The 13,947-nt window shown below is 38.5% G+C and overlaps 1 protein-coding gene across 6 annotated transcripts in view; it reads right to left on the reverse strand.

The window, feature by feature from the left end:
• Positions 1-1,655: 1,655 nt before the first annotated feature.
• Positions 1,656-13,947, reverse strand: part of AHI1 (Abelson helper integration site 1) — a 64,829-nt gene continuing 52,537 nt past the window's right edge. For 5 of the 6 annotated variants that reach the window (XM_083607597.1, XM_083607601.1, XM_083607598.1 and 2 more), the window contains exons 21-25: positions 9,371-9,442; positions 7,629-7,791; positions 6,303-6,400; positions 3,632-3,705; positions 1,656-2,614 (exon numbers count right to left, since the gene is read on the reverse strand). In XM_083607597.1, coding sequence (XP_083463723.1) covers positions 2,398-2,614; positions 3,632-3,705; positions 6,303-6,400; positions 7,629-7,791; positions 9,371-9,442 — 624 coding nt within the window. In that variant the 3' untranslated portion in view covers positions 1,656-2,397. Of the gene's footprint in view, positions 2,615-3,631; positions 3,706-6,226; positions 6,401-7,628; positions 7,792-9,370; positions 9,443-13,947 lie in introns of all 6 variants that reach the window. The other variant, XR_014546648.1, reaches the window with a different exon arrangement.

A 13,947-nucleotide genomic window follows, 5' to 3' on the forward strand; every position in this document is an offset into this window, starting at 1 on the left:
GTGCCTTTGATTACAGCCACATCAGTATGGTGTTTATGTGAAGTGTTATTTCTGTCTTCAGTGTCCACAATGTCAAATTAATAGTTAACAATGCCTTCCAAACGAGCATCCAGATCTTGGCTACTGCTCAGCTCTCTCCGATACATAGCATGATGTCACGCTAGACTACTTACTTTCAAAACCTGAAGATGACGAGAGATTTTGTGTAAAGGAAAAAAAGAAAGAAACGAAATGAGAACATCACCACCAGCAGCTCTAGAATATTAAAAGAGCAGAGAGCTAGAATATTAAGCATGCAGAGGAGTCTGAAATGCAATGTTATGGTATCACAAGGGAACAAGCTCTTGTGACTTCAGTCCTCTAAACTTGACTTGAACAAATGATAGCCCCCAGTCCTTTACAAACATCTGGTATTCTAGGATATACATTTTATATGCATTCAGTGGCATCTCAATTTCATGTATTAAACTACCGATTAACAGGATGGAACCAATTAACTAGATCCATTCCACTCTATATTCCAACCTCATTCTAAAACTGAAAAAAACCCCTGCTCACCCTAGTAGATGATCTATACCGGGGAGATACACAGATAGTGTGTGATCCCATTGTTACTTGTGGACCCCTAAACAGCATTCAGCACCATCAAAACCTTCCCAAGGTGGGGCTGGGAGGTATTGTTTTATGGTGGCATTGGTTCCCCAATGTGGCGGAAGGTTGTTCCTTGTAGGTGGAGGACTAGTCCTCTATCCCATGGCATTTGGCTTACAGGGTGTCAGAGGGTTTCACCTTGTCCCACATGCACTTCAATACCTATAACGAAACAGCTGGGAGAATTCATGCAGAAGTTTGTGCTGAAGTGTCACTGGTATTCCGATCACACACAGCTCTTGTTTCCATACTCTGATTCTATGGAAGCTGTGGAAACCCTGAATCAGTGTCTGGTGGCACTTATGGTGTAGATGACGACAAATAAACTGAAAAGTAATCTGGGTAAGATGCAGATGCTGTTGGCTGATGAATCTGCTGATGTGGATAGAGATGTTCTGACCCTTTGGCTGACTCCTAAACTAAAATCCTAATTGGAGGGAGTATACTGTATCTGGCCTCACTTATTTATAACCAACATGGAATAGCTAACATGGCATCCTCCATATGTTGCTGGACTCAAACTCCCACAGCCAATTGTCAAGGATGATGGGAATTGTACTCCAATATTGTCTGGAAGGCACCACATTGGTACCCCTGACCTAGTTACATCCAGCCTGGGTTACTGCAATGTTCTCCTGTACAAACTACATTTTTACAAGAGTTGTTTGAAGGAGGAAACTGGGTTTTATGCAGATAAACATGTTTATGTGTTTCTGTGTCTGCTAAACATATGCAGGGATACTATATGTATATAGTATTTAATCCTTTGCATCTGGATGTTATTTTACACATCAGTGGTCAACATGGTTATTCTCACTTCTTTCTTTTTAATGGAATCAAATGCCATGACTACTAAAAAAGGGTTTTCTAATTTTATGTTATTTATTGCCTCAGAAAGGAAGGGGGCAGAATTTCCTAACATGGTATAAATAACCTGGACATCCGCAGTCAACATACACAAGAGGACCATAAATAAAGTCACCGGAAATCATCATGAATAATTGCTTCACAACTTAATGCCTTTTAATTTAAAAACAGTTACACCTGAGCATAAACATAATATGACACAAAAATATATCCCACCCACATATTGATGCAAAACAGGTTTTCAGAACAAAGTAGAAAACGATTGGCAATGCTTTGAGTGTAACAAAAACAGAATTCTGCAAAACTTATTGCATTACTATTGCATTGTTTTAATACTATTAACATTAATGTGCATTAATAATATACATTAAAACTTTTATTTTAAATATCAATATACAAAAAGATATCTGTTGCATTCCGTAGTGATGGTAGCTGGCATTTACTCATATGATTATTCACTCTCATTTGCAGATGCACATCAGTATGTGAGACGGTTGCAAAGGCTATTCTTCAGTAAACAGTTCTTTTGACTTTACCCATGAAAGTGCTTTTAAAAATTTTAAACAAACTATTCTTGGACCACTTTATCTTGACATGAATAGGCCCAACAAAAACTGATTATTTCAATAGTATTGAATATATTTCAATTGAGAAATATTGAGATATTTCAAAGTGTTTTCTATTCGCAAAAATGAAATACTGAAGTCATACTTGCTGCTTGAACTCATATGCATTTCAATGGAACATTCAGTACATGCTCTTCTCCTTGGGCTCACCACACCATGATAAACATGATATCATCATTCCACGATAAACAGTGGAATGTTTTTCCATACAACTTTTTATCCATGAAATCAGCATCCAAAAACAAAATAGAGACTATGCTTTGGGAGAGTCCAGCTGGAAAGCATCATTCGAAGTTCCACTTGAACTTGCAGTTTTGACAGCTCTTTTCTTCCTCTTCTTCACCATGCTTTTCTTAGGTTCATCCTCAACATCATTAGATGGAAAGTTGTCAATTGCATTAGCCTTGCATTCTGTGGCTTCCGCCTGCTCCATTTGTATGCCTTTCTTCTTTGTCTTCCTCTTTCCACTCCTATGGGGAAAGTAGAATAAAAGACTGTGTTAGAAATTTGTCAGACTAAAACTATTTAGACTGTGCTTCTTCCCAATCACTGCCTTTAGATTCCATTTCTGAGGCTGTTGTGGGCTGATCTCATGGTGCTGGGACACACTAAAACTGTGTCTAAAGGAAACATGATCCTCAAGACAAGTATGCTGAAAGTGGGTGAACACTTTATACTAACCCTTTGGCAATTTGTTGGTTGATCTTTCAGAAGAAATCCAGGTAGGGAGATGCTAAGAGAATAATTTTCATATTTTCAGAGGAAAAGATCAAGAATTCACAGATGCAACTCTGATTGGTAAAACCCCATAGTAGCCTAGTCAGTTATAGACAGTGCAATTTAACCTTGTTAGTATAACTACAAAGATCTGCATATCTTAGTTTGCCCAGCATTACTAACTAGCAATGGACTAGGGGAAAATGTGGAGGGCAAGAAATCAGTGAGTATTTCAGGAAAGAAACTACCAGTGTAAGTGGATGCTGGATTGTGACTGAGTGCTCAATGATTCCTTGTCCTCAAGTTTTCCTCTTTTCCCATCTCCTTATCCTCCTGTGTAGTTTTCTTCAGCCTTCTACAACCTGAATATTGGCTCTGTTCTGCCTAGTATTCTTTTAGCCTAAACTTATGAACTTTTATTGTAATGCATATTGCGCTGATTCCTGCAGTAGCCTCCCATATTCTGGTTTCTGCATAGTGCATCTAACAAAGCAGTTGAATGTGTGGATCAAATCTTTTATGAGTAGTTCATCCAAAGAAAGGAAAAGTAACATCATGGATTAATGACACAATAAATTTCTTAGGACATTTGGAATATGACTGTCAATTGTGATACAAACCACTGTTTACATTTTCTTTAACTTCTCTGAACCATTTAGTTTCTAGAGTTACATTAAAATCACCGCTTTTTTTTTTGCTTTTTTTTTTTTTTACTACTTCTAAGCAGTGGAACAAACAAAGCAGGCTGCTTTCCACAAATGGTTGCTTACTGTGTAGCCAGGTAGTCTGTGTCATTCTCTGAAATAAATCTTTGGTCTCCTGACTTATTGAAGTATGCTGACATCTGCAAAATAGGAAAACTTTAATCAGTAAAGGAGAAAGGAGGGGGGAGAAGAAAACGGGGTCAACACGTGTACGACAAAAAACCCACGGGCTTCCTGAATGAGGGTAGAATATACCTCGCTTCAGAAAGAAGATCCCTCACGCATGAAATTCTCACCCTTTGTGGTTAAAAAGGAGGAAACAGTTCCACAGCTTTTAGACCCCCTTGAAATGTTCAGGTGTGTTTAACAAAAACATACACATACATTCTCACACACAAGTTATGAATCTATGCTTGAATGAGTCTTCAACGGGGACTGCATTTGTTTTTAAATGTTATTGACAATGTAATGACTATTAACATCAGTTTTCACTCTGAGGGGAGATTTGTAAAAATCCCAAAATTACACCTGTGTGCACTGATTATTTTAAAATATCAGCTAAATGCAATGTCAGAATATTTTAAAGATATGGTAGTTAAAGCCAGAAATTAATAAGCATACAAACTGCCACATACCAATTCCAAATGTTACTGCTGTACAGTAATATTGTTTTTTTAAAAAAACAACAGGGTATGTTCAATGTAACGCAGCACCTACCGGTACATATTCTACCTTAGTACTATGATGGAGATCAATTACAGATCACTATTGTGTAGATCCAAAATTAGATCTAGTAACATCAGAATATAGTTTAGGACTAGAATTTTTAAAGGATTGACTCCTCCATTTGAGCCTGCCCAACCATCAGAAATATGGTGGTTCAGTAGCAAGACAAAGCCTTTCTAGCTGTAGCACCCAATATCTGGTGAGTCTCTCAAGGGAGGCCCTGGTCCCCAGTGCCCCTTGGTTTCAAATAGGTAGAGCAGACAGATTTATACTCCCCCCCCCCCCCGCGCAGAGTACAACCTTTAAGCTGTTAAAAAAAATAATCCTGCTACTTTCTTTAGCTTAAGTCCTTTTATATATTTTTGTTTGTCTCGATTGTAAATTGTCTATAATAGTTAGTTAGAAACAGAAATGCTAACAGTGCTATTATTATGATAATTTTGCTCTGTGGTAATAGGTAAGGAAGTAAATGACCCCTGGACAGGTAATAGGTAAGGAAGTAAATGACCCCTGGACAGTTAAGTCCAGTCAAAGGTGACTTTGGGGTGCAGCACCAAGGGAGCCAGCGTTTGTCCTCTATGAAAGGCAGACAACTTGCATGGTTTCTAACTATCTCATTCCATAGAAATATAGTGGAAAATGAAGAAGTGTGGCTCACTGAATCTGATGCTGGACTTAAGAGATTTAGGCTCAAACAAAAGTATTAATGGGATATGTATGCAGCGAATACTTTTTACTTTTACTTTGCATTTTATGAGATGTGATGGTGTGGATATTCTGAAATGGTACAACTGCAAAATTGTAATCCTCATGCGTTCATTAGAATTCATATATATCTGTCTTTATCTGTATCTATGTATATGGAAATTTCAGAAAATAACGGCAAAACCGCTGTCCATGCTGTATCAAAATTGCCATTATGAAACACCCTTATGAAACACTCCACAATCCAGAGAGCTCCTTCAGGTGCGGCCATGGGACTTTTGAATTTGTGTGATTTTTAATCAGCAGCTTCTCATGTGCTTCACAAACTCCTCCAGGTTTCAAAAACTCCTCCAGGTTTCAAATCACCCCCAAGTTGCCATCTGGTGTGGAGGTGGGGTTGTGGGCATGTGCAGCTCACTGTGGGATTCTATGGGCTTTGAGTTATGGCTGCACACAAACTTATATATTCATTTTTAGTCATGTTAATGATTCTGCCTGATCAGTGTAAAATACAATGCTAAATATTTGATTGAACTTACTCTCAGAATTCAGGTTAGGGTAACATTTGAGACAACCTGCCAGGTGAATTCTTGAGTATACTTTTTCTTATTTTTGCTGATGTAGGATAGTTAATTAATACAAAATATTTAAGTGCATATGTACACACAAATTTAACTAGAAAAAATATGAACTCCTTTTAAGTGTGTTGACTCTAAAATAAAGTAAATGAATGAGCAACTGATGAGCACAATTATACTGTTCCATCTTTCTGAGCAGCTGATGTTTATTGAAGTTGTCCCAGTTACGCCTAACAAATCAGTTTTCCCAATGGAAAATGTTTATGCCCACAAAAGATTCCGGTGCACAGTCCTTGCAATAGGCACTCACTGCACAGGACTCTGGATCCCGAATGTAACATACTCTTGATTGACATAACAACCATCTATCACGAAGCTGCAATTAGAAAGGAATACAAACCATTTGGAATCTTCACTTTATTAGCATTTCTGGATATGTTTACTGCTAAATCAAGCTAAACAATTTGTAGCAACAATTTAACTTAGTTAAATTTCATCTCTCCCTTTCTGCCAAATGAAATGTTTCCCAACATGTACGGATTGTATTTTGCAGGTATAAAAACCTCCAGGCTCCCACTGTTTTGAGAAATGCTGAATTCATGCAAGCCCATGCATTAAAATTAACACATGCTGGAAGCACTTGGCAATTAACCTGTTATCACAAGAAATGGTAAATGCAATCCCATCTTGCATAATTGTGCCATATGCCCTTTCCCACAAACAGTTACCCCAGGCATAGCTGGCGATGCTGATTCTCCCAGTTCACTGAAAAGAAGAGGAGTAGAATCTTCGGCCAAACCTGAAGATAGTTGTTCTTCATATTGTGCTGAAAATGAATCATAAGTAATTAATTATGACTAACATGGCACTAAAGAGATAATCTAACTTGATCCATAGCATTTTGGGGTCAGCTTCTCCATCGTTATTCAATATACCCATTTCAGTAACTCAAGGTTATTGATTTTTATAGTAGTTCCCTGGCTGTTGCATATGATACAGAAAGAAGTGCCTGCTGTCTCTCTCCATACATCTGTACTCTCCATCTCTATACATAATCAATACTGCAACATTTGGAAGGGAGACTACAAAACACGGAGAAAATGAATAGCCAACTGCCTTTGCTCACTGCTATACGTTTACCATATGCCTCGGTTCCATCCGTTCATGAGTTCATCATATAGATACCAAACATTTAGAGGTATATGGATAGCAGTTATTGGAAATAATTAAAAATGGGGATTTAATAGATGGACTTTTGCATAGGGTGCCCTCTGGTGTGGAGACTAATTCTAACATCAGTGGGTACAGTTCTCAGTAATAAGTAATATGGACACTTTTGTAAGGAAAGAGACACTTATAGACATGTACGGATTATGCTGAGACTGTTAGGTCTGTGAATGCACTTGTGGTTATCTTCTTTGAGAACATTTGCTTAATTAAAAAAAAATCTTAATCATATGATTTTAGTTTTGAAAGTCCTGGCAGAAGGCTTCCACTGACAGGGCTCCATAGGTGACTCTCACCCATTGTATCAGACATCTCCTCCCATGTGAAAAGCCATTCCTTCCTTCACAGTGCCTTTTAAAATAGTGCTTGTTATCCCTGATTTTTTTTTTAAAATAAAAAGGGCATATATTCTGACCTCAATTTTTACGACAAAACCAAATGTTCAGCAGAGTGCATGCTTTAAACATTTAAGGTAGCAGCTTCAACATCTTCCGTTATTATAAGGTGATGGCTGTCAGCAAGACAGGGCAACTCTCTGCCTTGAAACCTTGTTCACTCTAACAACATTCTACAACAAGGTTAGAGTGAACAATATAAGGTAGTTAGGGTAGTCTCAGTGTGTGGTAGCTCTTCACTTTCTTGTTTGTTGGTCAGACTAGTGCATGCTTGTTCAAATTTCACATTTAATCCTACTTTAATTATTTTAATATATCAGATGTATGCTGAATACATCAGCGCATCAGCACACCGGCACAGAATGACAAATCTTTGATAATCAGTTAAGGCCCCACAAGCAGAAAAATACTAGGGAGAAGCATTATACGTACTTTCGCCAACCACATAATTGGCTGGAAAATAGCCTTGCTGTCCATTCGCCAGGCTGCCAAACCACCAGTTATCATTATCTTTGTATAACACTTGGATAATGTCACTGCAATGGATGGTTAGCTCATCTGATCGATGCGCTGTGTAGTCATAAAGAGCCACTACCTACGAAAGAGATAAGACCACCACAGCTTTATCACAAATGCACCACAGAGACGAAACACCAACATTCACTTCCTCTAATAGAAAAATTGCTGTAACCAAAGCTACACTTGGGTGAGAGCTGAGGCTGTCTCAGGTTTTGGGGCTGGTGGGAACACAGCAGGAGAAGGAAGATAAAGGAGTTGTGGGATTCAAGAAAGAGTTAAGAACATTCAAAGGCACCAAGATTAGCTTCAAAAAAACAACAGCAGCTGCTGGTTCTATAAGCAAATAAAGTTTGATACATTTACTTTCTCAGAATTGTTATACCACTCTCAGAGCCCACTTTATTTGTGAACTCTTCTGCCTGGAGGTACAAAATAACATATTGGAATGAACACTTGAGATATGGGGTAGTTTTGCTAGAAGGAAACTCTGTCAGAACATTTTGGGAAATGCTGCATTGATGATTTTTCTACTGCACTTTAGATGACTTTTAAAAAATCATAATTAAATGTTAAAAGTTTGATATTGCTCAGTACAACACTTCATATTATTTACTTACACAGTATATTGATCTTGCTGTAAAGATGGTTATGTTTACATAAAGCAATTACAAAAATTAGGTAAAAGACTTATTTTGGCAAAGTCGCCTATATGGTGGTGCATTCTGATGAGTTTAGCAGAGCAATCCATTTGATCTGCATTTTTAAAGGCTGCTGCACATGACAAGCTACTTTGTGCAGCTATCATGTGATGGTTCTTCATGAGTGGCTGTGGGAAGACAGAATTGTTTTTGCTCACTGATAACCCTTTGCCACTACTGAGAACATCTGTATTGTAAGAGGAAACTAGATAGCAAAAAAAGATGAAGATGGAATTTATGACATAGTACTTATGAGGATTCCCCCCAAAAAAATCTTTCCAAAAGGCAGGATGTCATTCCATTAAATAATTGCAAAATATATGATGTTACCTAATCTGTTTTGCAAATATTGATAAATCTTCAGCAATAATTAGAAAACCTTACAGGGCACCTAAGGTAAAAATAAAAATTTGATGAAAGGCTCAATGGAATGCATAATAATAAAGGAATGCTATACATGCTCTCTCTGTCACTGGAGTTATTAGAATATAATTCCTAACATCAGTTCATTATTTTGAAGGAGAGAATCCAGAAGCTTAGTGACAAGAAAGGTTTGCTCGTTTGCTCACTTGATGAATAGCTGAGCATTAAGAATTTGTTATATCCGATGGGTGACATCCAACAATTTTGTTCCATTTGCAGGAGAATGGGATTTTTGGAAGGGGAGTTGTAGTAGAGCCTTCTACTTTTGTACACAATGGCCCCTATCCATCCAATGTAACTGATTTTAAAGAAATACTTAAAAGTGTACACCACTGTTTTCATAATTCCATTTTATATACAATTGCTCTGAGTAATCTTGTTTTAAACAGAGGCAATGTATTCATAAAACAAGTGTTGAAGAACACTTCATTTTAGAAGCACTTGTAACAAGTGCTTCTAAGATGTACCAATTGCTAAGATGAAAAATTAACACACAATAGAGAAAATAGATTTTAAAAGTTGCCTGGCACTTACTGTTTCTTGGACAGAGACTGAACCGGAACCAGTGTCTCCTCTCATATAGGGTGCTGCTGGAAACTCAGCATTCTGGAAGAAATTACAGTGGTACCTCAGGTTACAGACACTTCAGGTTACAGAATCTGCTAACCCAGAAATAGTACCTCAGGTTAAGAACTTTGCTTCAGGATGAGAACAGAAATCGCACGGCGGCAGCGGGAGGCCCCATTACCTAAAGTGGTATCTCAGGTTAAGAACAGTTTCAGGTTAAGAACGGACCTCCAGAATGAACTACGTTCTGAACCTGAGGTATCACTGTATTTAACAGGAATAGATTGCATTAATGCAGGTGGGGAGTGGTGTAAAGTTGTGGCTTGTCCACCCCTTCCAAACCCTGCTGGCTTCTGCTGCCCAGGGTGAGGGGTGTGGACTAGCCACAGTTATGGCCTGCTCTGATTGTTTCCAAAGGAGGGAGGAGGAATTAGTTAGCAAGCTTCAGGCCAGTATGGAGGGGTTAGGGCAATAGTGGAGTCTCCAAGGTATTTGATGACTGGAAGATCTCAGCAACCTTGAATCTATTACCTGTGAGGGTATGTGACTGTTTTACATTTTTTAAAATCTTATTTTTAAATGTTTTAAATGGGGCTTTAATTTATTTTTAATTCCTTTGTGTTATTGCTTTGGTGTTTGCCACTCTGGGGTTCTCAGGGAGGAAGGGTAGGATATAAAAAAAATAAAAAAATATATAATTTGGGAATACTAGATCTCAGTTAGGTAAAACAGATGTGATGGTGACAAATCTGTGCTTCGACCTGCACCCATAGAAAATGCAGTGGGGATGGTTTGATCAGCAAAAGATCAGGGAGACGAGGGCTGCTGAACCCTCCCCTTGCTCATGTCTTGCCACCCTGCACCCATAAAAGCATATTACCCTCAGCTGGGCTTTAATACTAGAAAGCTAGCCTTTTTGGGAGGGGGGAGGGGGGGAGGGAGAACACTTGTTGAAAGAAGCTGAAGGACGGTAAGCTACATTCTGCAAGGAAGAGGAAGTTTTGTGCTCCTCACCCATGCACCCCTTTTTGCTGTTCAAACCAAGCCTTTCAGTCTTTCTAATGAACTGCAGCTGATCCAGGTTTAAACACACAAATCAGGCCTGGTTTGGCTCTTATAGCAGAGAACCAGTGGATTTACCTAATTGTCATTTCTCAGTGCAGCCATCCAGAAAGGGCAAGTTTGAGCCTATTCTTGGCTCTTCATTCCTTGATATGAGCATTTGTAGAGTAGCAACACTGTCAAGGCAGTGAGTTTTACCTGAAGGGAAGGAGTGGCTCTTGTTACTCAGTGATGAGTCATGGTGATGATGATGATTACTATTCTCATTATAATTCTTTTCAAAAAGATATTTATGAGCTCTCCAAAGGCCCCATCAAACTTCCTTGAGCTGAGGTAAGCTTTAGGAAATAATAGATTAAAAACTTCAGCATGCCCAGGGATATTTTGAATGCTTCCAGATGTTGTATTAAAGCTTTATTAATATGTGGATACAAAGTGCTTCCACCTAAAGAAATAAGTGTTTTACTTTTCAATTGTTGGAATTGGGATGATACATAGCCTCCATTTAAGGACTTAATGGTGATTAGTGTATCATTTCTACTTCTTAATTTCAGAAAACCTGTCCATGGAAGGCATCTAGAGACAATTTGGTAAACTGAAATATCAGCAAATAAGGAACAATGATGACTGGATAGTAAGCATGTCATTAAATTTAGCTCAGGCTTTCTTAAGGTCTGTGGACTTAAGGCTTACAAACTTAAGGAATACTCAAATGCACAAAGGGCCATTTTAAACCCTTCTTCATAGCCGCTGTCTCCATATGGAAGGTTTACTTGCACCAGTTTGCCACACAGAGAAATGGATTCAGGGTTACCACCTTTTCATTGGCTCCTATGCCATAAAACACAGGCCAGCATGTAGAGATGGCATCAAGACTGTGCAACACAGCACCCATTATGATAGGCATATATACCCCTGTTTACAAGGTAATATAGATGTCTCCATGTCATAGGCAGTTTAGACAGAAGTTTGAGCAGATGTCATATAAAAGCTGTCTGAAAACCTGGAGAACCACTTCATCACTGTAGACCAAGAACTGGGAACCGATGGCCCTCTGGATGTTGCTAGACTGCACCTCCCATCCACCCTGATCATTGAGCAGATTGGCTGTGGCTCATGTGAGTTGGAGTTCAGCAACATTTACAACTATTATTTGTGTTGCTGAAGCCATTACAAAAAAACAAAATACATAAAACAGAATAGATTACATAGTTAAAATGATAATTTAAACCAGATAAATTCTTTAGGGGAGCAAACTCTTAACTTATCCCCACAAACTTTTTTCCTTTAAATTGTTGCTCTAAAAGCAAGACAGAAGTGTAGGGGGACTTGCTCCCTAATAAAAATTAATCAGCAACCCAATCAATCTCTCAACTGGGAGATTTAAATCTTTGAACAAGGCTGCTCTTAAGTCCTCGCAGATTAGACAAATCAGTAAGTAGTGGGGTAAATCTTCAATCACATTACTTCCACATGGGCAAGCTCTCTCTTCATAAGGAATCTGGTGGTAACACCCTTTGACTACGACAGTGCATAGACTGCAACTGCTCCATTTGACATTTGTGATGCTGGTTACATAGTGAGGACAAGGAGTCTGAATGGGTAGTTTGGCATACTAAGGGGCACATTTGGACAGACGGGCAGAAGTGAGATTAGGCAGGCAGAAGTGAGATTAGCACAAAAACCATGCTTTAAAATAAGAGATTTCATGTGGCAAGATGCAATCTCAAAGTCTAATGAGCTCAGAATGCCAAAAGAGAGGTCATGCACATCAACATCTCATTGAAAGCAGAAAGTACTAAAATGGGCCTGATCCCACTTTTTAAATTTTAGCCAATACCTAATGGCAAAGATAGGCACTCTGGTCCTCCCCTGAACAGAGACCAGCTTCCAGATGGAGAATGAAAGACTCAGTTGCCTTGAGGAGCTCAAAAATTGAACAAATATATTTATTCTGGGATATTTCCAGATTCTTTCGTTGAAGAGATTCTCTATTGTTCTATATTTTACTTTTTTCACTCTTTTATAATGTCTCTGCTTTGAAGCTTGTTCTAGCCCCCTTTAGTATTACTTCTGGTCATGAAGTGCAGGTAAGAGATTGTAAACAAACAAACAAACATCTTGATAGTGAAGCTGCACATGGAATTTTACTTTATTGAAAATGTGTAGCAGGTTATTTAATTTCCAGGACTTTATATTAAAATAATTATCACAGCAAATTATGAATGTTGTGCAACTTTAAATCTCAAAGATAAACTTCATTAAAGATACAAGTTATTTTTTTTACTGCTCTAATCCCTACCTACCGCGGGGCTTGTTTGTTTCCCATATTAGTTTAAAATATACAGAAGAATCCTCAGACATTTTGAACTATTTGGATAGGGTCAGATTTAAATTTCAGAGCGGGCATGCCTCTGGCAGATGGCATGTTTTCCAGCTATGGAACAAGTTGAGAACTACTGAACTCTACATCTCCATCCCAATTCAGCACTTTCCTTTGGATGTGGAGCAAAAGTTTCCCATACTTCCTGAGCAGCAGGGAATGGCTGTGAACATATCCTTTTGTATATTTCAAGCTTCCCCTCAAAATTAAGCTGAATGAGGAAGACTGAATAGCACTGGACAAGCTGGTAACCTTTGGTTACATGCACAGGGTTCTTGAACAGCATGGTGAAAATGTAACTATGCTGTAATGTTTAGGTTCTCTCTGCTTCTTGTAGAAACTGATCAAAGACAGGAATTAAGGTACTTATAAATGGGGATGGAATGAATATACTGAATCACATATTGCCCCTACAGTGCAGACTTTCAAATGAGCCATAGCTACTCATTTGTTGCAAGTGGTTCCTTTACATTGTTTCATACTCTCTTGGAATTGGTTTTAAAAGGTTTGTTTATTTTTTAAAAATGTAATTTTTAAGTGTATTTAATGCAAGTCACTTTGTGAGGATGACGTCCTATAAAAGCAGTCCAAAGAGTATTCCTTACTTTATTAAACAGATAAGTAAATAAAAGGAGCACAAGCAATTCAAAGCGGCTGAAGGATGGAGAACCAAAGGCAGTGTACAAACCATAATATATAAGCTCCAGCTTTTCTTGTTCCCTCTTTTCATGGGGGGAAAGTTCCCAAAATAGGGTTGATTCCAGTGGTAGGTAAATAAACTATAGCAGCCCAAACTCTGCTCTGGTGGCTTTTTGGGGAACAGGAGGGCTTTGGATCCATAGCCTAACCCAACCAACCTCCCTTTAGCCCCCTGAAATATCAGAGGAACGCCTGCTATGGTCCTTTTCACAGCCTTACTAAGGAAGCTTACAAGGTCAGATCTCCCTCTCCAAGGACCAACCTCTCTGTCTATGCTTGGAGATCTGAAAAACCCAATGGCCCCTAAAACGCCCTTCAAGGAAAAGAAGGCTGCAGCCTTAGGAGGCAATTATTGGGTGAGATATGTCATCATATGTAATGAGAATTCACTTTTGCCCCT

The sequence above is a fragment of the Podarcis filfolensis genome, assembly GCF_964270895.1.
Source record: "Podarcis filfolensis genome assembly, chromosome: 3".
Taxonomy (NCBI): Eukaryota; Metazoa; Chordata; class Lepidosauria; order Squamata; family Lacertidae; genus Podarcis; species Podarcis filfolensis.